The sequence below is a fragment of the Perissodus microlepis genome, chromosome 4 (assembly GCF_051167445.1).
Source record: "Perissodus microlepis isolate ML-2025 ecotype Zambia chromosome 4, ASM5116744v1, whole genome shotgun sequence".
NCBI lineage: Eukaryota > Metazoa > Chordata > Actinopteri > Cichliformes > Cichlidae > Perissodus > Perissodus microlepis.
This window is the reverse complement of record NC_140464.1, coordinates 15,432,624-15,460,476: the sequence shown is the minus strand read 5'-3', so window position 1 is coordinate 15,460,476 and position 27,853 is coordinate 15,432,624. Positions and strand designations below refer to the sequence as shown.

Here is a 27,853-nt window from a genome sequence, read left to right as displayed (position 1 = left end):
AGGTTTTTCATGCCTGGAGAGCACAGAAAAATTGTAACTGGTATCCATGACAAACTCCATCCCGTGATAGCCCCAAAACAGCCACTACAAGGACTGCTTTGTTGACTTAAATGTGTGATATTTGTCATTGAGTGTAATGCTGAACCCGTGGAAAAGGGTCTGTGGAGGGTTAAAGGAGCGCAAAGAAAGTTGTGACGAGTCTGCTTCTAAGAGAAACAAAGACACAAACGGGAGTGTTTAGTGCCAAACGGCAAAGAAAAGTAAAGGCACAAGAGTGAACAGATAGCAGCCCACCAGACATCTTCACACTCTCTGCCTCTGTTGTTCTCGATTCTTGGCTGCAGTTAAGTATCCTCATAAAGCGGTAATTGTGGAGCAAAGAGACCCCGCGGACAACCTACGTCTGAAATGCGCAAAACACTGCTCCATCCCTCCTACTCTGGCTGAAAGAGCTCGGCTGGACCGGAGAATGGGACAAATTGTCTGAGAAGATCAAATCTGTTTTGGTTAACAATCCCCCTGCTGTGTGTGTTTTGTAGCATGTGGAAAACTCAGAGTAATGTGATATGATTATAAGGCCAAATATCACTGTGCAGCCGGCCCTGGGCATCAGATGCACTATACATCTAGAAGTTTGTGAGTGTGTATTTCCATTTTTTCAAAAAATCTAAATTAGGTTATATACAAACGCTCCACGCTCAACCCTAGGCTCAGCCACACAGATTACCAAAGCAACACCACTCAGCCATTTCATATTATGACTTAGGGGGCTGCTGCTCCAGTTATAATCAATACATCATCATAACAGTTCAAACTTGCGTGCTTAGCCTTTTTCCCCTGCATTAGTAGCCAAGAATGTACGGATGAGTAATTGCCCCTGTGCTGAAGTTTTCACAGACATCACGTGATCCCGAACATTTCCAACAGAAAGGTCACCGAGTCTGAATCTTCCCCTTCTCGGGCTCACACGCATCATTTTCCAGTCTTCAAGCCCTGTAACCAGACGGGTCATCACCGGCTCTATGGGTCAGCAAAAAGGTCGCAAGCCATGTGCTGTTACTGGTTGTATGAGAGACATACTTAACTGATCATGATTAGCACTTTATATTAAGATGCATATGTTTACTGTTAACAGGTAAAGCTGCTTATTTCCCAAGGGAGCATCAATATCGATGAATGGATCCATGTTTGATTTTTTCCCTCCTGTTCATCCAGCACTGGGGGGATCGCACTAGTTTGTGACACCCTGCTCCACTACACTATGGAACACTATTTACTCACTGTTAACCAACAGACTTATTAACGCTTTGTCATGCAATTCATATACGTATGGGTGACCCTACTTTCACAGGTAAAGGTCTTGTCTACTTGGACCTTCCTGCTCTTTTTGTTGTATTTTTACCAACTAAGATGGTGTGAAAAGACCTTTGAATGGTTAAAGTCTCATGTTGAGTTAGATTTTCTAAAGCCTGAAAAACAGAGCCCAGGGAGCATGAAGAGCCCCAGTCAATCATGTCACAAAAAGCAAATTTATAATCAGAATCAGATTCTGATTAGATATATTTAATTTTAAAGTATATAAGCACTATAATCACTTGCTATTTTTGTGTTTTTAACATAAAAATACACCATATGAGTTGAGTGTCGACTACTCTTGTGGTACAGTCACTTTATAAGACCCATACTGACCAAAGTGTGTAAGACAAATTAATTCCATGCTATCCTTAAACAGCCGTCAGAAGATTGAGGGAAAAATTCTTGGTTTTACCGAGTTACCAGAAACAATGACACAATCAATGAAAAACCCACGATCCCTCTGTTAGAATAACACATCATATGATTGTAACATGGTTGCTCAAATCATCATGAAAAGATGCTAATTATTGACAATGGAAAGATATCCACAGCCTTGCAGTGTGTCAAAAAAGTCCTATGTGCAAAACAATACATCTGTGATGAGCTCAGCTGGCATGGGTCAGGGCAAATGGCCAATTTCAGTGTGTACTTTGTTAAGATTAAGTTTTACTTCATGGATAGTGTTCCTTAGAGCTGTTTAGCTTTTAGCATTATTTCTTAATATCTTAATAAAATGGAAAAGAAGAACCCAGGTCAAAAAGAAGCCAAACAGGAAGCATGTTTGCAGATCACTCTCCTTCCTTGCAGTATTTAGGTCAGTGAGTTAAAAAAAAATCAGTTATGATTAGTGGCAAAGTCTTATGACCGGATATAAATGTGTCTTGCCTGCTCCAGATTTTCATAGTGGTCATAAAAAGAGATCACATGCAAATTATTCATGCCACAGATAACTGAGGCTGTTTTTCAAGTCCACTCATGATCCACACTTACATAATCTCAATGTAATTCTTTATTGAACTCTGTGATCACATTCTATATAAAAAAGAAATTTCAAAAAGCACAACAAGTAATACTTGTGGATGCATACAGCAGTGCTAAAGGGCACATTAGAGCTATAAAATATATTTACGAATGCACCTAATGAAGCTGAAAACTGCCCGGAGCCTTGAATAATACATGACAGACAGAAGGACCCCAGTTACTGTCTGACGCGAAACCCTGATGCAAAAGAGATTAGAGCTGAATCATGTGGCTTTCTTTGGAAAATATAAAAAATATATATTTAAAAGTATAACTAGTTTCTGGAATATAAGTGTGAGTTCACTGTGCTCAAATAGCCTCCACATTCACCAGATCTCAATCCAACAGAGCACCTTTGGGATGTGGTGCAGTGGGGGATTAGCTCCATGGATGTCCAGCTGACAAATCTGCATCGATCGTGTGATCCTATCATGTCAATACCAAAATCTCTAAGGAATGTTTCCAGCACCTTGTTGAATCTATGCCACAAAGAATTAAGGCCTCAGTTCACTGTATGAAACTTCTGGACGCTACTGGAGAAGAAATGAGGAGCTTATTGAAACCAAAAGAGGGTCCAAGCTGGTACTAGCAAGATGCATCTAATAAAGTGGCCGTTGAGTGAACATGACAGTGGGCCAGGGGCCAATTAATTAACAAACTATACCAATATTCTCTCTTTGAAATTATTTTCACGTCAGTTATCTTGACACAGAATTTGTAACAGAGCTTCTCTACTGAAAAAGAAAGTGGCTGGTAGGTCAGTCCTGTGGTTATCCTGATTTTTCACTGGTTATAGGTTCATGAGCTTGAGAGTTGCTCTTTTGAGAGTAACACTCTTGAACAGAACCATGATAGAGCACAACAGCAAACAGAGACAGCGAAACATTTCCTGATTTTCACCAGGTTTTCAGTGAGACAATGGAGGGGATGTCTACAGCAGTTCAGTGCACTAGGTTGGGCTCCATGTAACAATAGCAACCACATAAACATGAGGATGCCAGAACCCATTCCCACAACAGGCTACTTAAGGAGAACTAACACAAGTTGACAGCACAGCCCATGCTGGACTGTGGAGAATGATGTAAGTGAGAGTTGATGTTTCAAAATTAGGTGACACACAGGAAAAAAATGACCTCCAAATGGTTTATATTCAAATTCAAAATTCTCATGTTTAGCAAATCTCTATGTCACTGCTATAGTTAAAATACAAGATCCCAACATGTGACTCAACAAGATCCCTATTCTCACCGGAGTTTTACAATAAAACACACAAACCACATTGTCTTCTCCTCGGTTCTCATGATGATTGACATGCATTCAGAAGAGGAGCGTGTCCTTATGGTGGTCTGCCCTGTAACAGGCAGTACTGTGGCTGACTGCAATAAGAGCATCTACACTGTTTTTAGCAGCTTGTTCCGCACTCATGTAAGCTGCAATTGTGGCTGGTAGGTGTGTAGTAATTGTTCTTCCCCTCGGCGTTACTCCTACTCACTGCTCTCAAGCATGCACAGGCACAGAGAAACACACACAGACAGGCGCGCGCACAGACAGCCTCTTTGACAGTTTCTGCCTCTTGACAGATGACAGCAGCGGTGTGGAAATAGCACACATTCCTCTTATTGCAATTGTCCAGTCGGGCCCAACCAGGTCTCCATACAGCGCCTAATCTTATTCTTTAAATCAGATTCTGTGCATTGTCTTTTATCTTCAACTCATCCTTCTTTTCTCTTAAGATGCATCAGCCACTTTCCACATGAGAACACTCAGCTCCCACATCAGCACTAACAGAGAAATCAAAATGCCCATCTTCGCTTAATAAAAGCTTCCAAATACATCTGCCGTGCACTCCATATTAGATCAGCAGCACTGATGGTGCAGCAGAGTGAGGTAAGGCAGCAAACCCTAACAGCAGCAGCAGAGTGCATTCGTTTTTGCAGCTGGGGTTCAATATCATTTTATTGAATCTGAATCGCTTAAAAAAAGATCTCATCAGTAATGGCTTCCATTATTTTTACTTCATGTTTGCAGTAAAAGCTTAATAAACCAGCTACTGGAGAAAAGTTTTCCTTGGTTCTGACTTTAAGTTTAATATGAACATGACGGAAATGAACTAAGTGAGAATAAGTGAGACTGAGCCTTTACACACCGGACTTGTAAAATCTGTGACTATTTCGTTAAATACATTTTTCAGACTCACCCATTCTTTATGGAGCTGCTCACAACCATGGTGTAATTTCACTCAAAAATCTGTGACATTTATTTTTTCACACCAAGCTCGATTTTTCTATCTTATAGCATGCAAATAAGCAGATCTGACCAATGAGATCACTGCATTGCACTTGTAGAATCAAACGTGCATCAGTACTGAATATACAAATAGTAAAATAATACTTCTTTTTTTTTTTTTTTACCTCAGACACACAGCCAGACATTGCTCCAGGTCTGAAATCATTTCTCTGCCTCCTCTGATTTGGACCTAACTCTGCCAACAAGACTTCAAACTGACCCACATGCATGGAAGAGTTTGTTTCACGAGTATAAAACAAAAGGAACAAGAAAGAGCACCTCCAAACTCAAGATCATGGTCCTCGGCCTGAAAATGGTAGAGTGCCCACTCAGGGTTAGGGATGAGTTGCTGCCCAAGTGGAGGAGTTAAAGTATCTTGGGATCTTGTTCACAAATGAGGGACAGTCAAATGAAAGACTCATGGACTGACTCCATAGTGATGTGTTGTGGTGAAAACAGAGCTGAGCCTGAAAGTGACCTACATTCCTAGCCTCACCTACAGTCAGGAGCTTTAAGTTGTGACCAAAACAGCCTGTATTTACAAGTGGAAGAAGTTAGCTTCCTCTGAAGAATCTCTGGGCACTCCATTAGATATAGGATGAGGAGCGCAGATCAAAAGGAGCCAGTTGAGGTGATTCAGCCATCTGACCAGCACATTCTAGGCAAGGTGTTTCGGGCATGTCCTGCTGGGAGGAGACCCTTGTTTAGTTTTGCCTCATAAGAGCTGGAAGAATTGTTAGAGAGACAGAGGTCTGCGCATGTCGGCTTTGACTGCTCCTGCAACTCAAACCTGGGTAAATAGTAGAGAGCGGATGGATGGATGGATGGATCAGATGAAAGTTTTCTGCCTATCAAATTAAAAATGCATGTCTATGACAAACAAGGGAGGTAAAAACACCATAATCAAGAGAAATATAAGAAGAACCTAAACAAACCATAATACGTGTAGTTATCAAGGTCAGTAGTGCAGGATAAGTGGAGTGAATGCAATATTGAAAGGTGCGGAAGACATAGCAAAAGGCACGCAGCAAAACGAATGGATGTCTCGGACATGAGAGCGCACCAGCAACTGAGCTCTAAGGGAGTGTTTTTAAAAAGCACTCTCACACCAAGCCAAGTCTTACCAGCCGCCCCCTCTCCACTAACTGCAAGAAAAGGTGCAAGACAAGCACGACAGAGCGGCTCGTCACGCCATCACCAATGCTTTCACTTTCCACACTGCTGCTAAAGGTTTTTCATACGCCTGCACCTACAAGAAATTAAAAAACTGACCCGATGAATCCACAAGATTCAAAAGTTCAGAGGTCACTAAAGTGATCGCACTTCATCCTACAAGGAATGTGAACCGCCAGATCAACATATGAACCTGGCTAAAATAAAAGACGTAGCAAATTTTTATCTTTGTGTGAAAGATGAAAACAACTTCTGCCTGTTAAAAACACTCAAACTGCCCAGTTTGAGCGCTGAAAAACACATCTGATGTGGGAAACTGCATTTGGTTCTTGGACCTGACACATTTAGACATAATACTTTATTCTCTTTGAGTATGAAAACCTGTTTAATGTTTTAATTTTGTATTTAGTTAGTACATGCAACCACCACGAAACTCCATCAATATCAAGACAAAGAAAAATCTCTCTTTGCACTGTTCGTTCGCCTCAAAGAGATGACTGACTTCCAAATCTACAGCAGTCACTTGTTGTTGGTGCTCATCTCAGAGACAACCAAAGCATTCCCCTTTATGAAAATTAGATTACAAAGGAAAATCAAAGGTTACATCAAACACAACATGGCTGTTTGATTCTTCAAAGCCTCAAAGACCATATAACACAATCCCTTGAAGCAAGACAGTCTCTTCACACAACCCACTAGTCACAGTCAAGTATTCATGAAGTGCATTTGCCAAATTTCACTCTAAAGCTTCCTTTTCCCTTTGGATTCGAAAGGCATTCTCTCATTGGTTTATTTTTGGGTCATCATATGCAATTATTCTCAGACAAATTGCTCGAGCGGCTGCTGTGATACGATCCCTGGTTGCCTGCCACGTCACAGAGGCTGGTATTGTTTTCACCTTCTGTAAATTTCGAGTCACTGAGCGCATAGATGGCCTTTCATCATGACTGTTAATGAATTCTTTCACGAAGTGCTGAATTATTGCTGCTGGATACACGTTTTGACTGAAACAGTTTACAAAGTTTTGCAAGTATTGCAACTGATAAACGATCGGAAAGTCTGTCAACAGCAGAAAGACGGAGACCTTTTCTTATCACACAGACTACATCCTACTTGCCTTTTTACCAGAGAGCAAAGAAATTTGAAGGGAAGAAAGTGATCTTGACAGCCTGCTGCCTCACCAATCACCAGCTGACAGTGATAGCATAGGTATGTTTGAGATTAACCCAATTGCAGTTTTGTTTTTTTCTTTTCCGCTCTTTGTAATCTCACACCCTGTCTAGACAAGACCTTTCCTAATTGACGGAGGAATCAACTGTTACGCAAACACCACCAACTCCCAAGTCAAGAAGCCTGCATGCGTGGGGGCTACAATAAGCCCTGAAGAATTTTTCTGTTGAGTCAAATGTGTCGAGATGACGGCTCCCTCGTTTAATCATCAGCAATCTCCAAATAATGTCTCCTTTCCCAGCCAGCCTACACAGCTAATTACAGGATAGCCTGAGCACGAGAAACTCAAAAACTCAAGTTGCTGTTTACAATGGATCCCAAAGTTGGGCTTGTGGATTGAAAGGGGTTGAAAGATGCTTGCAAAAATAAGAAAAGACAGAAAACATTTCTGCTATGAAAAAAATACTTTTTTTTCACCCCTTGTTTATGAAATGTTTGGTTAAGCTGCTCAGAGCTTACCAGAACTAAGAAGCAGAGACGGAAAATTGTCTCAAACTGTGTAAAACTTTCCTAACAAGACAGAGTATTCCCAGAACCCCTCCCTGAACCACCAACTGTCTAACCAGCCTAACTTTACCAAATGTAGTGGGCTAGGCAAGGCAGGGCTTGTTTAAGCCAGAATGCTACTGCTGTACTGGGAAAACTTATAACCCAACTTCTCGTGTGACACAGCACACTGTTGCCATCTCTATACAATATTTCTTATTTCTTTCATATATTTCTAGCTCTTCAGTTTCTGTGCTCAGTATTAAGCGGTATTGCCTTCAAACGTAAGAAGAGTGATCAAAGAAAATAAGTCGAAATGTATATTTATTCTATAGATATACATTTAGTCTCTCTAGAATTTGCTTTCAAGGAGCCAGATGTTTTTAAAGTAGTCCTGAGCAATAGTTCTCCAGGCTTTGTGAAGCTCTTTCAAAGCTTTTCTTTGGACATTGGCTACTTTGTCATTCATTTTTAGTCCAGACCATTGAACAATGTCAGTCATGGATTGGCCTCCCAGAGCTCAGACATTACCATTGTTGAAGCAGTGTGGGATCATCTTGACAGAGAATGGAACAAAAGGCACAAATACATCCAAAGAAGAGCTTTGAGTGTCCTTCAAGAAGCCTGAAGAACTATTCCTGAAGACTACTTAAAGAAATCGCAAGAAAGCTGTCTCAGAGAGTTCAGGCTGTGTTGAAAAATAAAGGTGGTCACACCAGATACTCACCTTCAAGCTCATTAGAATTGTGCAAACTACAGAGTAAACTTGGGGTGGCTGAGGACTGCATAATGAAAAATAAATGGAAGTTGACAGCATTTTTACACATGTACAAACTAACCAAAGCTCCAACTTCCCCGTGCACAATCACTAGAAAAGCGGCGCTTTCAAAATGGTGAATAAATGTTCCCTGAGCATCACCAACCACGTGAAGAGGATCTGTTTATCAGAATATGACCCCTCAGTTCAGCCATGCGTTGCTGTTGACTTTACAGCTCCTGCCTAATATAAGGCAAACTGCTCGTCACCCATCACTTTGAAGCTGAAAGTTTATTACTCGTGGACGATGGAGGCTGAGGTCGTGTGGGTAGTCCATTAATACATTTCACATCCCATCACATCAGCCAAAGGTGTCCTTTGTTTGCACGGATAGTCACTTCAATTGCTCACCACAAAGTTGACATTAGTCCAGTGCATTAGTTTCACCTGTCAGTGCTGTAACGCACAGAATTCCACTGCCACTATGGTCTGTGGTCACAACACCGCTGCTAGTCTGTTCCTGTCTGTACTTTAATGTCAGATATTTGTAAGCTCCCACATGTGGCCTTCCTCAGTAAAGGAACTCAAATCTGCTACTGACAGCCACCAGGATCAATGTCTGTGGTGTAAAAATCTGAATCCTAATTGCTTCTGCTACCCACAGTCTGAAATCAGTGGTCCATAATGTCAAGAATGATCAAAGAGATTACAATAATAATGACAGCTTAACAGGCATGAAACTAGCCAAGGAGACAGGGCTGAGCAAGCCCATTTTAGCCATTAAAAGTCAGAGGTATAGGCCTGATTAGAAGAAGAAACACAGTAAACCATGCAGGTCCATCTTCTCTGAGGTTGTCACGACACGCAAGTCCTCTAGACACTCTTAGCTGCACCTCTGTCCCCTCACCCCAGGAAGTGACTGCAGTGTGACACAGCACACTGTCTGATATGCAAGCCTTGAGCAGATGAGCAGCAACAGAGAGACAGAAATGGAGGAGGCAGCAGTACAGGCTGTTTATATTGGGTTCAGGCCTAAAAATCGTGAAAAAAGTATACACGATATACAGGGATACAGAGAGGGAGAGGCAGTCAGTAGAGCAAAGAGACACTCCAGCTGACGAGTTGGACTTTATTTCCACTTTTCTTCTTGCAAAAGAGCAGGAAGGACAAGAGGCATGTGAAGAGGTGGAGAGGGGGAAAAAGAAGTTCATAACAGAGTTAAAACCTGAGCTTTTTTCCTCCTTTATTACACAAAATATGTGGGTGGTTCAGGTTCAGACGACCGCTCCTTCCCAGGTTCTGGGTAAAAGGGTTTTTCCAGAATCTGAGCTTCTGCAAACAAGAGCCCTTTATTTAACCTCTCATTTTAAATCCCACTAGCTGAGCGCTGATTAGAAGAAAACGCTTCTGATTCTTGCATCATTACCACAGAGTAGCACACGCTTGTTTTTCCATACACAGTCAGATGAAAGTCGCATTAAAACACTCGGGATGACCGTGTTGGCTCTTGTGGCCTCCGCATTGCATTAGCGGTAAAATGAATTAAACCCTGTTTCTTTTCTATGTACTGCTGTAATGTGTTTTTGCTGGAAGCATAATTGTTGTTATAACTGGATGATGTTTGCTTTTATAATATTTTCCAGAGCATGTTATGCTTTTGTGCTGTGCAGAAGGTGCACAAAATGGTAAAAATGGAAGATCTGACACCAATAAGTACTTCATATAATGATAATGTTTAGACACACTGAGGTGTCTCAGCATAACACTTGGCAATGAGCTTGAACGTATCATCTTGGAGAGCTCGCCACAGTTTTATGTGGCTTTAGAGCGTCTCAGTGTCGACTGTCTCTTCTTGTAATACTGTGAGAAGAGATCAGTTCTCTGTTTGATGCACATCATCTGTTGCAGGATGTTCTCTTTGCCTTTTTGCTGAAGATATCTCTTTAGGACTGGCTGGTATGTTTGGCCTCGCTTGTCCCGCTGCAAACTGGGCCCAATCGGACGCCTCTCTAACGGTGGCGCATGATGGATGAGAGTCCAGACAAGTGCCTAGAACTGCGTGCTGTATATAAACACAATTTTTGGTTGTCAGGGTCGATTAATTTGTAACATGTGGAGCCCAAATCAACAAGACCAATTGTGAGCTCAAGAAGCTTGCCTGTGGAAATGATGATGCACTAACCTTTAATGTAATGCAATCAATGTACAGAAAAAACAGCATTACCGAAGTGCGCCCGGGGAACTTGATTTTTGCATTTAACTTCTTTGTAAGTGCATGAAAGATTAGCCACACATGCTTCCTTGTATGTGTCCTGTACATATAAGATGTGGCTAATGAGGATCATACAGGGAAAGTGCATGAGGAAAAATGATTTGGAAGATATAAAAATAGCAACTGGGGAGACAGGACACATTTGAATATCAGCTGTTCTAATCTAACCGAAAGCTAGCAGATTGGTTTCCCACTTCCTTTTATACAGACCAGTGCTGAAAGTCCCATGTTTTACTACATAGCTACACACGTTTTGCCTCCTGATGGCTTGCAGGCATTTATGACAGCAACATATCCCCTGGGAGTGTCAGCGTCGGAGAGCTGGTGATTTTACCACGAGGAAAATAACAATAATTACTCATTATTGCTTCAGTTTGTGTATCAGCTGAGTCCATTTATGATGAGGAAATTAATCACAGAGCATTTGCATCATGCTCCTCTGGCCACATTATATAATTAAGACAAAAAACACCCCGTTGAACTCTACTAGAGCGGCTTTGCACAATTTAAAGTTCAAAACAATCCTTATTTATTTTCTATTCAGTTCATATTCAGTTCATCAGCACCTCACACTTTGAGCTGACTTTCTTTTGATTGGCTGCCCTAAACAAATAAAGTATTTGAACACCAGGTGGGTGGAGCTTCTGTGCCTTCAGTCAGAGCCATGTGCCTGTAGTGAAAGAGCTTCTGCTCTTTTTGACATAATACAGATGCTAAAATAAATAAACCTCCTGAAATGGAGCATTTAAAGCAGTCCGAACCTCAGCTTCTGTCTCACAGGGATTACTTGTACATGCACTGACAGAAACTAAGAAAAAGCACAATAGTTTCCCTTTGATGATGACAGATATTCAATGTGGCAAAGGCCAACAAGTAGAGTGAATGAACCTGTGCCTGAGAGTGACTGTAAATTACTCAACCCCTGAGATAACCCTGAGGGCCACTCTCTACCGGTGTGTGTGTGGATTTTAGTAGTGAGTATGCTGATTGATCAAGCGTGCCCAATCATTAGCAGTGGTTGCTGTGCCATTAATGTGCCACGAGTTACATGCTGTGGATGCAAGATTGTGGACAAGGACAGGAAGTGTGAGTTTTTATCCGTAGAGGTCGTGTGAATGTGTATTTAAGTGCGGCCACGAGTCGAGCTACCATTGTCCACATAGATGCTCCTGCTTATCAGTGCACTTGTGGGCTATTCTGCAGCCTGTCAGCCTGACCTGCTCTGTCAGGGCGACTCGCAGTCTTCACTACAGCAACAAAAGACATCCTGTCTTGGAAAACAATTTAACAATTCAAGGGTCAGGGCAAAGGAAAAGAACCTTAAACTGTGGCATGAAGTGCAGAAAATCCTACACTACAATTCACATGACAGACTTGGAGGAAAACACCACTTTTTCCATTCAGGGTTGCCATCTTTCTTGAATCCTGTTTATATAGATATGTGCATTTGTACGTTTTCCAGCACTCAAGTAGGAAAGTGGCAGCAAGTGATTCGAACCCATGACCTATAATCCACTAAATGTCATGTTATCTCTGCCTGATTGATCTCCATTTGTCTAAGCGTGGAGAGGACTTACAGGACTCACTAAACCTCTGTGTGAGAATGTCTACACAGATGCATACATTCACAGTCATTTAAACACGTTTCTGTAGAAATATGAGGTATACACAGCTGGGCTGAGCCTTGCACCACTAACCTAGTTTGAGTATCTGACTGCAGCACCAGCTTCCCTATCAGACTCTCTTTGAAACTGTGCCACAGCTGCATGTCTCCATCTCCCTCGCCTAAACATATACAAACCGACTCCCTGTACAAATACACCATCATGCACACACTAATACACACGCTGACAGGTTGCTCAAGAGTCCGTGTGCCGTGTGTCACACGGTCATCCTGCTGCACTTTTTCTAGCCTCTCTCTGAGCCAAACGGAGCACTGCTGCTAGTCTGAATTGCACAGGGCTGATGATGGGGGACGTGAGAGCCAAGACTACATGACTGCAACAACCTCAGCCTCCTCCACCGCACCAGCGGCGCAGTCACAGCTCGTTTACTCTCACGATGAAAGAAGAATGAATTTTGCATGATGCAGCAGCATCTTACAGCAAAAAAGGCAGTGGGGGTAGGAGGTGGAAACATGCACATTTTGCAAAAAAAAAAAAAGAAAGAAAAAAAGCAAAGACCGGGGGTTCGCTGTAGCAGTTTACTGACACGTTGACCTCGTGAGTAAAGGCACTGACTGTTACAAATCCCTTCCTAAAAGCTGGGCTGGCAGTGCCACAAACCCTTAGGGAAAGACAAGAGGTCTGTAAGAGGCTGTGGGCTAGCCAGATGTTCCACACTCACACAGACACGTGCATGCAGACACACACGCACACACACTGGGTGTCCAAGAGTGGACAACAGAGCTAAAAAGAAAGGTGTTCTGGACTTTCATAGTTCTCCTTTGTCTGTTCAGCAGCTATGCTGGGAAGAAGCATTAGGACAAGAGAAATGACTATATGCTTTGAATTTTCATAAAACTAAAGTCTCTCCGTAACACGTCCAACCGTAGTATGATATCACATTATAGCATTTTCTACTTCAAACCAAGCCGAGACTTCAGTTCGATATAAATGTTGGCTGCTGTCAGCATAAAGGAGCACTTCCCCCAAGGACAAAGTCCAGCTCACAAGTTCTAATATTGTTTAGAAAGTGACCTGGCTCTGAGTCACAACTCAATGGATTTTCTACTGGCTGGGTTTCCAGGGGGTCACAGAGTGGTCTCCAATCCAGTGTGACTGAAGCCTGAAGCTTAAAATGAACCAAGATGTTAAACAAGTACTACAGTCTTATATGTTACAGGGTGTATGCATGTAAATGAAGAAAAAAGGACTACATTTTAACACCTGTTTCATTATCAATATTTTGTTATATTTTGATGCTTTTGTTGCTTGTAGAAATATATATATATATATATATATACATATATACATACACACACACACACACACACACGTACAGAAGAATGAAGAATACAGTTCTGCCTGATGGTTAAAAAGATGGATAGAAAAGTAAGAATCAGTGGAACAAAGGGGCAGAGAGGACTTTAGTGAGTTCAGGGAAGTAAAACAGAGTCGTTAAGTGCAAAGACAGAGGGAGCGTTGGGGGATGGTAATCAGGTTAAAGCCTTCACCAAGAAATATGCAGCATCTGTTTTAATAAAACAAAATTAGTACGTCTGCCTGACAAATCATAGCTGCACATTGTAACTGAAGAGTAAAGTACAGTGTGATGTGTTTGCAGACTGTGAAGAATTGCAGTCACGGGGGGATACACCTTTTTCCTGCATCTTCAGCAGGTCAAACAATCTTTCTGTGCTTACATAATTGTTCCAAACCTCCCTTTTCCTGTCCACTTTGGTCCGCTTTCTCTTCCCTTTCCTACAGACCTGAACCCCCTCCCCACCACCACCACCACCAATGAGCCATGAACCCAGACTCCCAAAAGGCCCAAGTAGAGCAGGACATCCTTTGGCTAAAACTCACTTCAGCACATGACTTCCGAGTCCTGGGACCCCTAGCATGCATGCTGGGATTTCTTTCCAAAGAGTTGGGGGGGCACACTACAAGCCCCTTGATGGTTTTAATGCTACAAAGACAGATTCCAATCTGTGACTAGGCTTAGCGGTAGGGCTTTATTGCACACTACTGCATGGGTGATGAAGGGGAAACTGGATACTCCTTTAAAAAGCCCTTTGCTATACTTTCCTCCACTTCTCCTGACAAAAATTAAGTCTGCCATCAGCGTCACGGCCTCTTATAAAAGAACCTCAAACCTGTTTTTAAAGGCAGAGCGGAGGTCCAAGAGGATTTACGCAAATGACTCGCGTTCACTTGAAACTTAGCGCTTATTGTTACGGTAGCTGAGGCACTGGAACGGACTAAATCCAAAAAGTCAATTTCCATATGTGTCAGTCTTTCTTAAAGTGTACCGAGTCCAACTTAAACCACTGAGGGGACGCCAAGGTTAAACATAACGTGCTATCTGATATTCTGGAAGGCCAAAGTTGACAAGAGACCTCTGTGTTCACCATCCTCTCAAAGATGAAACATACACACTTCAGTCTATACAGTAATGGCCAGCATAGTGTAGAACCCAGAAGTCCATCTCCCCACTGATTTCTCAAGGAAGTTACTGAGCCAATGCAAGTGTGACTGCTTGTGCATGGCCACCAGTGTTTGACAGCAATGAGAGCACTCGGCAGCCACAACAGAGGAAGAAACACAATCCTTAACAGAGGTGAGCCACACTGGTGGGAGCAAAACAGTCTAAGAGACTGAGCAGAAATGCTGAAACAATATCAGAAAATGTGAGCTTATGATACCAAAACACACAGGAAACAAAAAACAAAAGTACACATCCCACTGCGCTTTCATGCCTTCAGAAATTCATGAGAACATCAAATATAAAGAAGTAGCTGGGATATAGACATAACTGCCAAGAGTTAGATAAGAAGATTGAGATTGAGTCTCATTTTGTCTTATTTTTAAGCATCTTGGAGGTTAGCTGTGGCAGTTCTTAGTTGAGCCTTCACCGCCTGACAATGCAGCTTTATTCACTCCGAAAGACCAACTTTTTAAAAGCATCACTGGTTTTGTGACAGACGGCCAATTGAATCGTAATATATACAAGAGCGAGCTTGCTCCATTTAAGGGAGGAAAAAAGAAATCCACCACAATGAATCAGGTTATTGCACATCCACTTCTGGCAATTTCAGGGGGAATCAGGTCAGGATATTTACCAAAGTTGTCCTTTTTCACATGAAGCACAAAGCAGAAATATTTCGCACAACTAGAAAAAGCTCTGTGTGGTTTAGAAGAAGAAGCTACCTGAATTGAGCGTGCAGACGGCAACATACAAGACAGCCACTGCAAAATTATATAGATTTTGGGCAAACATGCGTATATATAGAAACATAACCAGAATACAACCATTGAGCTGAGTCAAGTCTATTGCAAAGAGGCACGTCACAGACTGACTCAGATAAATTGCAATGTATTGGCAATCTGTCTGCTTTTATAGGTTAGAGAGCAGTTACTTGCAAACCTTTGCCAATCTGTCTGAGAGTGATTGCAACCAGTCTGGAGATTGGTTGCCTCCCATCACGTGACCTGTGCAATAATCTTGTGATCAAAAGTGGTGACTCACAGATTAAAGGTGTTGCATATTCAGCCTCTGGGCAACAACAGCAACTTTTTTTAATGATACAATCACCAAGCAACCACCAATTTCTTCTAGTTGGAATGAGGTTGTCACACTATTTTTACTCTAGTGTGACTGAGTCATAAAGCACATGACAAACGAGGGGCCTGGTGAGAGCTCAACGGCGTCAACTCCACAGAGCCAGCCCGAGGTGGTGTGTCTGAAAATCCTTACTGGTGACAGAACTCATCAATACTAAACTCTATCTACTTTCTTTGTGTGCACAAAGATAAAACCTGAAAAAAGGCATAAAGTCTTTATACTTAAGAAATTGTAAACAGCCATTTCTTAGTATGTGTTAAATTTACAGTAATTAGAATGAATCGATTATTGCTTTTTCTTCAATTAACTGCCGGACTCAACCCCAGTACAAATGTAGCTTTGCAGCTTTGGGTTTTAAATTAAGAATATTTTAAATGAGCCACAGCTGATGGTACACAGAGGAAAACAGACTAAAAACCCAATCTGCAAGGGCCCCACATGTCTTCTGCAGAACTCCATCAAACATTGCAAAGATCCAAGCCTCTTCTTCACACCCCACTGCTGCTCCCTGACATCCTGCAGGGCCCACAGGTTCTCCACCGTCACACAGGCAGCGTACAAACGCTAACTGCCAGCCTGCCTGCCGGAGCCTCCTCAGACTTGACATCAAAAGCCATGACCTATCAATTTCCCCAGAGCCTTTTCTCTATATCCACCTATCACACAGGTGAACCAGGCGAGCCCCTTCCAAAGGGTTAAAATACAAACAGGGAAGATTTAGCTTAATAACAGGTGGGCACAATTAAGCCGTAATTTGTTCCTGTGTTTTTTTGAAGGCCACTTCTCAGTGTGTGGGCTGCGGGGAAGAAGACAGCAGCTGCAAAACTACTCCCACGATCCAAATCGCAAATCCTGAACACAGCAAGAAGCTGCGGGCGCTGTCCTGCAGCAGCCAGATGAATGGCTCTACGATCTTAAAACCCACCTCGCTGTGTGCGCCTGTTGTTGCCTCAGTTGAGCGCCAGCGTGCCGCAACCCCACAGACCACACGCTGCAACACACACTCACGTACTCCCTTGCCAAGTTTAAATGGCTGGTTTCACAGTGTGTAAATAGAGAGGATCTGCAGCCAAAATCATGAGCTACGCTGCAAAGCCAAAATCTATCTCTAATGCTCTGATTCTTACCACATGGGCATCACTTGATTGAAAGCGCGGTAAAACAGCTCATCGACTAACAAAAACCTGCAGAGCGAAAGCAGGGGAAGCGGAGATGATGCAGGTGTACATTTGACAGCCTGACAAAGTCGGTCTTGCAAAATGGGAATGTTTGACAGCGAGCTACAGTGTGTCAGTGCGGTCAGGCAGGCTTCACTGTAGCAGAGCTTTGTGGCCCTCTTGTTGGCCCATTGTCCATTGAGGGGAGTACTGCGGCAGTAGGCATTGTACTGCTGAATGTCATGTGTGTCAGCTGGATTACGATACACCCGTTCTCGCTAAGCCTTTTACAGCATGTCCAAGCGGGCAAAGACGAATCTCCACATTCTCTCATTTTAAAAATAAAAAGTAAAAAAATAAAAAGGTGCACACAATCTCACCACAATGCATTAAATAGCTGAGCATTTCACTCAAAACGAAAACTCAGAACCTTATCATGGTGCATAGACTCCCAAAAAAAGTAAGAAAAATGTCTGGAAAGGATGCAAAATTGACATTTTAGCCAAGCATGGCTAAAAGCATGTGCTAAGAGGTTTTAGCAGAGCAAAGAGAATATGTCAACATAAGGGGAAGAAAAGATGGAAAAAGAAATGAAAAGTGAGTCCCCATCAAGAGGGCGACCTGGTTTAATAGATAATCACAGAGAGGCTGAGACCACCTGCTGTTAAGTTAACTCACTTAACAGAAAATGACAGAAAAGAAGAACTTTCTGCTGAGAGAAACTCCACTGACACGCCGGAGAATTGATTCAGAAAGAATATCCAGTCCGCCGCCACTCTCCCTCGTCGTCTTTCACTGGCGACGTTCCACACTTCTCTGGCCACTCTCCAAGTTTGTCCTGGCACTTCATCCAGTCCGTCCACACGCTCTTTCTCACACACAAACACACATACACTGCTCCTGTCTTGCTCTCTCATTCCCTTTCAGACATCTCACCATCGCCGCTACTACGACTGCTTCTCGCTCTCTTTGTGGTCACACGTGCTTTCCCTCCTCGCGCATTTCTCGGTCATTACACCCGCCACTTTCCAGTCTTCCCTCCTGCTTAACTTGTGGCCTGGCAAAGTCTCTGCGTGTGTGTCACTTTGTGAGGCGCGACAGTCGCACAGTGGACCTCGTTGACTAACTTGCTGCTGCTCATTCTCTACTTTAGTCTGTCACCTTGCATTGGGCCTGTGTGTACAGCTGTGTAGGCACTCATTTGTTCAGACAATAAGCAGCAAACTGTTGATGTTTTTACTCCCTGTGTCCAGCCATCTATCCATCTATCTATCTATCTTCAGAGCAAAAAGTGCCATAAGGGGAAAAGGAGACATTAAATTTGTGAGGCTGCTGACAGCTACCTCTGTTTGGTGTCACAGCACCATACGTCTGTCTGTGTGGCTATGCTGACGTCTCCCAACACTGGAGGCCCGGCTGCCTGAACCCAGCACAATGGCTGCTTTATACCCAAGTGCCATGCATGCATGCGTGCGTGCATTCGTGCATGCAGTACGCAAGCAATTAGTCACATCCTGCAGTTCCGTAAGCGGTGAGCCAGTGGGACTGAATACCACCGACCTGAAACAACAGGAGTGAGCATTTTAACCTGGAGGGGTCTTGGCCAATTAAAAGTGTGATTTTGTGCAGTGTATGATTAACAGGGGGTGGTCCCTCTGGAATCTGATTGGCCTGCTCTGCCTGAGTCAGCCGGTGACAGGTATCATGGATTAACCCCAGGTTACCAGAACCCTAAATTAAACAACCAGAAGGATAGAAACTACAGTGTGTAGCTGCTTTGTGTTGCTTTAAGTGTATCTTATATGCAGGAGGGGTGGAGGAGCCTTTACATGACTCTGTTAATGGCTCCAGGCTACTTAGAGTTACCTTGCAAGTATTTATTTACATAGTTTCATTGCACAGTAATAAAGTAAGAACGAAAAGAGCTTGCAATACTGTAAACGCGTTTCTACTCAACTCCCTGTGCCAACTCCCAAATAACCCTGCCAAAGTCTGCCCTGCCATTCAAAAGTTTCTAAACCCACCCGTGTGCTGAACGATGAGCAGGCTCCTGTTGGAGAGATGCATCCGTGCCAACACATTCTTGCAACAAAAGCTCAGCCTCAGTCAATAAACGACTCGGTGGCCATGCATGGCTGACCATGACAGGACCTGTTGGGCCACAGTGGCACCAGCCCACAGCTGACAAAGGCACAGGAAAAACATAATACTCACAGCATCTCATACCGACACTGATGCGCTGACTCTCATCCACGCTTCGAGCCCTATAATCTGTTTGAGTGTCGATCATCACCCTCCTCAGCGTAGACATTAAACTGCTCTTGAAAGCAGCAACATTAGTGAGGGGCTTTCTGCACATTTAGAAGCCAACTTCTTGTTAGTGTCACAAAATACTGTTTGTGGCATGTCTTTGGTGTCAAAGCAACTCTGTTTAGAGTCCTAGATTACTGAAATTGAGGGCAAACAGGTCCAAATGTATTAGTATTATAGCATTGTTATTGTTATTATTGTTGTTATTATCATCATCAAACTGAGGAGGCAGAGGCGCATGTCTTCTGATTAGGGAAATGGCAACAAATCACGGGGATGAAACGACTCAGTGAATCATACCTTGGTTGTCCTCGTCCATGACTGCAGCCAATAAACCAAGATCTCCCCCAAAAAATCGATCGCAGAAACTTCCGCCGTGCGAGCCCACGTCTAATTTACGGCAAACGCTCGTCCTATTTTCTAGGACGCATTTGGCATACAGGTTGTCTCACGGGCAGGGTTTTCTTTTAGGAAATGTTGTTGCCATTCACGCCTCTCCGAATCCCCCCGGGCCTCCGTCAGTCCACCGGTCACTGAGCGGTATGTCCGTGATGCAGCGGCGGCGGCAGCTGCTCGTCTTTTAGCCCACACCGCCGGCCGAGCGTGTTATCGCTATCCCTCCAAATACGCCTTCACTCCAGTAGTATCAGGAGAGCCTTTCACACGGCTGGGTCAAGTTGGTCGGCTCGCGAATGCAAGCACCGGAAGTACTGTTATTTTGACTTCAAAATAAACGAATCATGCTCGAGCACAGGTGAGACACAGGGTAAATTGAAGAGTGAGTTTTATTTTTGGAACTCACAACCGGAAGTAGTTCTCGAATAATTGCGCAGACGGAAAGATCCAAGGTGTTAATCGCATCCCGGCTCCGCTGCACAGCTTGTGCTGCGAGTCAGCATTCATCGCCGAGCAGCACTCACGTGACTACAGAGAGCACCGGTTACCAGATATACAGACACTTTATTCTTTTAAATTAAGTTATGCGGGAAATATGCGGATCATCTGGAAAAATGGGAATTCGCGGTGCTTTTTTTGTTGTTTTCATTTTAGGCATAAAATTATTGCTGGAAATTTACTGGTACTACAGTTTTAAGTTACTTTTATTCCACGATTATAACCTGGGTTTGTAGTAAATATTATTCTGCACAGAGGAAAATTGGAAATAGCTGTAGCATGTATGTAAGCATACATGGAAATACAGTATACAAGGAAAATACATACAAGCAGACAAACAGTTTGTACAGTTCTAATGAGCTTGGAAGTTCATGTTTGGTATGACCACCTTTATTTTCCAACACTCTCCAGGTGAAATGCTGCCCCAAACCATAATAGAGTCTCCACTGTTTTTACACTCACTGTTCCGCCTCTCCCCTGACCTCCTCTGTACACATTGACAATGATTTGAACCTAAAAGTCATCAATCCATAAGACATACTTCAGTCTTTTCCCCTTGTTTCCCTTCCTTAAGAATGGCTTCTTGACAGCTAACCTTCCTCTCAGACCATTTCTGATGAGGCTTCAGTGAACTGTAGATGGACCAGCTGAAGATCCAGATGCATCTCTCAAAAATATGATTTTCGTCTGTCAGACTGTGTTATCTTTGGCATTATTTTGCAAATTCAACTAGGAAGTGGGAACAAATAATGAGTGAACAGGCTGTTTGTGCCTAAAGATACAATTGAAAATTATTTCTCTGCTGAGATGTTATGTGTAGACACAACACTGGTTCATGATTCAAAGGTCAGTGTGAAGTGGCTTAAAATATATAAATAAAAATCCTCCACCCTGTAAGGACTGGACTGAAAATTACATCTAAAAGATCTTCAGGATGCACTCAAGAACAGAAGAAAATCTGTCTCGCTGGAAGCAAAATATTTAAAATATTTACATTTAATTTAAATATTTAGTGTATTTTTAAATACTACACATTGGGAAAAAATCTTACTACTTTATTGTATTTTCTTAATTTTATGTAATTGCATTTACTTTAAATTGTGACCAAGATTGAAACTATTCCATGATCTATTTTTTAATCATCTAATGGCAGTGAAATGAAAATGGTCAGGTACTGGACTGAAAATGAGTGAAAAAGCAGCCCATGTCCAAGGAACCACTTTTTAAAAATTCCAAAAAAGGGGGGGTAAAAAGTCTTGATCCAATCATTACACAGACAGAAAATCGTCAAGCAGTAATAGAAAAGCTCATGGAGAGTGCTGCTGTGTGCCGGAAATGCCCACCTTTCCAATGTGCCCAAAATTGGGATTCATCTATTTATCCAGTGAGCTCTGCGGCCTCACAAAACACTTAGACACAGCATTTTGTTCTCTCTGAGCAGTTCAGATCATTTTCACTTTTGGATGAGAGCATAAGAAAGAAGAGCCATCAGGTTAGGAAACAGGGGGGTGAAGAATACAGAAAGAGATATATTGGCAGACTCTGTTTCTACGACACACGTGGTTTCAATTATAGCATTCCTGCCTCCACAGAGAAGGAGGAGGTCCTGCTTCCTGTGTGCATTACTCCAGTGGTCAAGCACGAACAGATGTTTTAATGTATTCATTCATTTGTTTATTCATAGGTGTCTCTTTTAGACAAATGTTTCCGTCTCGGTGATCCGTCCTAAACAAAGTGCCATTTTCCAGCCATAACACAGTCAATTTTCCTAATGCTGCTTCATGTCGCCGTGAGGTTAAAGGCCCAAATTCCCTCCTGTTTCATATGGAATGAGGCTCAGTTTGACTAATAATCATTACCACAAACGCATACAAAACATCATCATTGTTGTGACTCTGCAGCTCTGTGTCTTTGCTCTTCTTTTTCACTATAATGGTGCTTTTCCATCTTCCAACAAAGTAATGGTTAAAAAGTCCTGAGCGGACATTGAGAAACTCAAAAAAGAGTCCTTTTCTGCTCATCAGCAGGGCTTCAGCAGATTACACAATCTGCTGAAGCCCTTCAATCCAGCAAAGTCCAGTTTAGTGCAGTGAGATGTGGGGTAGACAGGACTTTTGGGCACAGGCATCCAGACAGTGTTTGTTTTCTCTGCACTCTGACACAAAGTGTTTTAATGACCTAACCATGTGTTTTAAAGCTTAACTCCTGGACATGTGTGCCAGTTTCAGCTTTTGCAGTAGAAAAGAAAGTGAAAAACTTTCTTTGGATTGGATTTTTTTTTCTGGAACATTTTTGTCTGGTGGTGATTGAGAAATAGCAAACAGGAAATAGGGAATGTTTAGTAAGGGGGAATCTGGGTGAAGCCCCTCCAATGATCAAACCAGAAAGAGTCTTTGTTATTCAGCTCCAATTGCTATGAAGTTTTTGCATATGTGGTAGACTGATGTGAAATAGCACACACACACACACACACACACACACACACACACACACACACACACACACACACACACACACACACACACACACACACACATACATGCACAAAAAGGCTCTGATTTGAATATTCTCTGCCCTACAACTGGAAAATGGGTCATATACATAATGTTGGTGATAGCTTAGGGAATATGGTTTGACAAATATAGTTTTACTGTCCATTTATGTCATCACTGGACCCGTCAAGCAGAGCATCCTCATTGAAAGTCAGAGTAGTTGCATTAAAAGCATTTAGATTCTTGAGTCTGTCTCTCTGGCACACAAACTCCCTCAGTACGCTCTATTCTACATAAATGTCAGGCTAATGTGTTTATGAGTCATTAGAGGAAACGCGGTGTGTCCCAGATAGCTTCAGTAAAGAGCCAACTGAACACCCAGACTCAGAATGTATTTACTTGTTTTATTCAATAATTAAAATGTGTTCAGGTTAAGTCACTTTTGGGTGTGATATATAAAGAGAAGCCATAAAGTATCCCCCCCCCAAAAAAAAGAAAACAAAAAACAAAAAACATGATGCCTTGAAGTGAGCATGTGTGGAGTTGTGTCTCGTGCTGCAAAGGGTGCGTGCCCCCAGGGAGGACCACGTCTGGTAGATTAGGCCAACCATCATGGGAAACGTCTGTGGTACTCCTGACCGACTTCACGTGACCTGATTGAGCAGTCAGACCACTTTATATGCTCCAGTCGCCACGGCGATGCCTGGAAGGCATTCACCTCCTCCCTTAAAAACTCCTGACCCCGCCGTATGTAATTACATAAACAAGCAACCCCCTTCACATCCCTAACCTTGCTCAGTCTCCATCTCCCCAAAACTCCAATCCTTCACAGTGCAATCAAGTGGAATCACTTTACACGGCAAACCCAACCCCCTGAAATGTCTGGATCTATCATTTCACCCACCATTTCAAGGGATTTCACTTCCCTTCTGTGAGTAATCTGAGTAATATTTTGATATATGGGAGTTGCGCTACCCTTTAGTCCATACCCAAATATTTCTGCAACCACCACGAGCCCTGCCATCAAATATCCATCCATCCATTTTCTTCCACCTATCCATTTCAGGGTCATGGGGGCACTGGAACCTGTCCCTGCTATAAAAGGACATGAGGTGGGGTACGCCCTGGATAGGTTAACATCTCTCTCAGGGCTGACACAGAGAGACAGACGACCATTTTCTAATTTCTATGGTCAATTTAGCTTCATCTAGCATTGCATGTTTTGAGACAGTGGGAGGAACCCGGGGAGAACCAACCCAGAAGCAAGGAGAAGATATAAACTGCACACAAAAAGACCCCAGCTGGACGGTGGATTAGAACCAAGTGAGTCTCCACAGCTGTCTGTAAAACACAGTGGAGGGTCTTGTTTGATGTTGCATTTCAGCCAGTGGTGTTGGGGATCTTGTCAGAATTGTTGGAAATATGAACACAGAAAAGTACCATCAGCCTTTAACTCACAGTGGAAAACTATCAGTCATGGATTGGCCTCCCCAGAGCTTGAACCTGAACATTACAGGAGCATTTTGGGTTCATCTTGACAGAGAATCCAGAACACATAGAAGAGATTTACATCTCCTTAAAGATTCCTGAAGAACTGCATGTTTCCACATATGTTTACATGTTTCAATAAATCACTGAACTAATTTTTCATGTTTCAAGCACATAAAGAAAACAAGAGAAACATTTAGAAACTTTTAGAAAGTACAATAGCTTGGGGGTGTTAAAGGGGAGCCTAACACGGCAGTGCCTTAGATCTACATTCTTTTGACTGGTCAGCAGGGAGCCTTACCTGTGGTTGGAAAAAGATTTCTGGTCCTAAATGAACAAATGTTCCCTTGTTCTAACCTTCATAAAAGACTTTTCTGATGAGTTTATGGACACGGTTAGAAACATTATGTATATTTTAGATTTGTTTTGGTCATTCTAAGTGATAAAAAGGATCTACACTAATTAGCTAGTGATTAGTGATTGACTGGTCATGCAGTTGTATAGTGAAGTCCATCCATTACTTATCACACCTGCTTTCAATACGTGAAGAAATGATGTGTCACAGTGGTGAAACGCTCATCTCCAGGCTTCGTAATTGGACTTTAGAGCAATGGGGGATGTCACGGTAGTAATACCCATTTTCTATTCTGTCTGCAGTTAAAAGTCCAAATTTAGAGCAGAAAAAAACATGTTGATCTCTAATTTCTAATTTAGGTAATCCCCCTCCCCCATGTGAATTTCATCTGATTTAGTCTTATGAAGTTTAAAACTTGCATTATTAGTGGCATTATTCTTGTTGTTACTGCTATTGTCTGACAAATAGCATAGCTTGCTGCATAGGTAAATGTATTAACAGACTTACTGAGGAGTACTATGTGTTCTGGTATCTAGTATCAGTGAGTGACAGTGACAATTTTATTCGTATCCTTATTTTGATGGATTTTGTCCTTATGGGAGGTTATTATTCTACTGATGAATGGAAGTTCCTGATCCATCTTCCTCTGTGTGTTTATATCCAAAATGCTGGACCAAACCTAAACCTGGGGGATATGACGGGGGTTTGCATGTCCTTCCTGTTGTGTAGGGTGACGAGGTTGACCGTGGTGTGATGTGGCGTGTGTGACAGAGGTCACAGGAAGCAGAGGGCAGCAGGATTTCCTCCTTTCATGCTCTTTGGTTTAATATCCAGCCCTGCATCTCGGCCACTTCTTTCCTGCCACCATCTGATTGAAGGGCAAAGTTGAGTTGATATTCTGGATCCAAGGACACATATGAGTAGAGTCTTTATTTGGGCTCACAAAGACGGCAGTGTTTCAGAGAACTTGAACATAAAGCTGTAAGTGAGTCCCTACATCTAAAGCAAAAATCCTCCAAGACCTGTTGCAGTTAAATACCCAGTGGCAAAAGTTACTTCACTTAAGATTTTAGCAATGAGTGTATCGTTCAAAACACGCTGAAGAAAGCCCAGCTCTTCTGTTAATCAAGAAACAATTTCAGTGATTATAAATAAGAGATTATTGATGCAGGATACAGCACACAAGCCTGTTGAAGAGTGCAACATGGGGGTGCAACATCAAAGATAAAAGGATCACAGATAAAAGCATGACGATCCCAGCAAGGATTCACAGCTAAACTGTGATCCTTTAATACCACTATGAAAATAAGCTTTTGAATCCAATAGAGCTGACAGTTTACCCCAAAAATATTACTGTGTCCTTCTATTAAACAAAATGATGCAAATCATTGGTAAAATCTGCAGTTTTTTTGTCACATTCCTGCATGAACCTGTTTTTTTCCCCTAACAATAAAAACAAAACAAAGAAATTATATAAATTAAGACGAATATGTTGAATAAAACAAACATTGACAGATTTTTGAGGCTCTGCACAACATGAAACTGTCCTATTTCAATAAATTAATGCAAAAGATAGAAAAAAAAACTGACGCAGAAAAATGTCACAATCACACCTGCCAAAAATAAGCATGCATTTGAACGCTGGTTTTCTTGCATTACCCGCTTCAGTCTTGCGATGTGACTACAGCAAATGCACCACCCAACCTCCTCCGCTGCTTCCCCCTGCACCTCTCCTCCCCCCTTCATTCAGTTTTCAGGTCAGCTCGGAGCTCATCTCAGCACTTGATCTCATCTTTTTTAACGCTTTGCATATGTCTCCCCTCCCTGGTCAACAGCGTTTAAAATTGTAAAAGAAACTCAGAAATAACCAGGAAGAGGATATTTCACACAGTAATGCTCTCCGGTGCCAAAATACTAAGCATAAATCACAATTTAGTGTTTAATGCATCTCAGCTAAAATCATGTGGATTATTGTTTGACTACACATGGAGGTGTGCATTAATGCGTGTCATATAAAATATTCACAGCTCTCAGCCAAGCTATTGGAAAGTCCATCACATGTTAAGCAAAGTAAGAATTGTGACACTCTGTGAGTCACGCTGTAGACTCGGTTTGGAAAGTGCAGGTCTGTCAGCAGCTGAGACTTAACATTTAGTTGCTACAGTTTGGGTCCCATTTCCTGTTTGGTTGCAAAACACAAAGTTTGGCAATCGGCATAAACAGTTTGACACATAAACAGTTTGGACTTTCAAATGAGGTGTATCAGAGCTATGAGCTAGAGGTTCAAATATGTAGTGTGGGTAGTTACACTGGGATTGGTTCTTTATACGGGGGATTTTCATAAGGACAAAACAAAGTAGATTTGTTGAGCACAGGAAATTGTGGAGGGTTTTTAGGACTTATAGTATGTGACTTCCAGACAGACTGTTTACAAGTAACTGACTGACCAACAACACCAAGCAAAAGACTTTGAACAGCTGTCTTCTGTGTACTGAAACAAATTCTACCAGGAACGAAGATACGCTTGACAGCAAAACTGTGAAACACTTCTTTTACGCTGTTATTTTAGTTGCTGACAGTAGCTTCTTACCTGCCGCCCACCCACAAGAGGAGTATCAATCTTCTCATTTAGCTTGTGGAAAGACAACTACAAAATACTCTCACCGACCACTTTATTAGGTACAGTTCAACTGTTTGTTGACACAAATATCTACTCTGCAGCAACTCAATGCATTTAGGCATGTAGACATGAATGAGATGATCCGCTGAAGCTCAAACTGGGCATCAGAATGGAAAAGAAAGGTGATTTAAGTGACTTTGAATGTGGTATGGTTGTTGGTGCCAGATGGGCTGCTGATCTACTGGGATTTTCCACACAACCATCACTTTTTTAGAGTTTATAGAGAATGGTCTGAAAAGGGGAAAATATCAGTGAGCAGCAGTGAAAACGTGTTGTTGATGCCTGAGGTCAGAAGATAACAGTTAGACTGCTTTGAGCTGAAAGGAAGGCAACCACACATCAAAACCAAGGTATGCAGAAGAGCATCTCAGCTACAGCAGCAGAAGACCACACCAGGTGCTACTCCTGTCAGCTAAGAACAGAATAATTAGGCTACAGTTCACACAAGATCATTAGAATTGGACAACAGAAGATTGGAATAAACTTGCCCGGTCTGGTGAGTCTTGATTTCTGCTGCAACTTTTAGATATAGAGTCAGAATTTGGCATAAAGAACATGAAACCATGGATCTATCCCTATATGGTGACAGTGTACCCATTTTCTGATAGTTA

General features: G+C 42.3%; 1 protein-coding gene across 2 annotated transcripts in view; it reads right to left on the bottom strand.

Annotated features, from left to right (window-relative positions):
- cyth3b (cytohesin 3b) overlaps positions 1–20,029 on the bottom strand; it is a 42,332-nt gene extending 22,303 nt beyond the window's left edge. Inside the window, exon 1 of one of the 2 annotated variants that reach the window (XM_084926034.1) lies at positions 19,634–20,029. In XM_084926034.1, the coding sequence (XP_084782160.1) occupies positions 19,634–19,652 (19 nt within the window). In that variant the 5' untranslated portion in view covers positions 19,653–20,029. Of the gene's footprint in view, positions 1–17,701; positions 17,723–19,633 lie in introns of those variants that run through there. The other variant, XM_084926035.1, reaches the window with a different exon arrangement.
- Between the last annotated feature and the right edge of the window lie 7,824 nt (positions 20,030–27,853).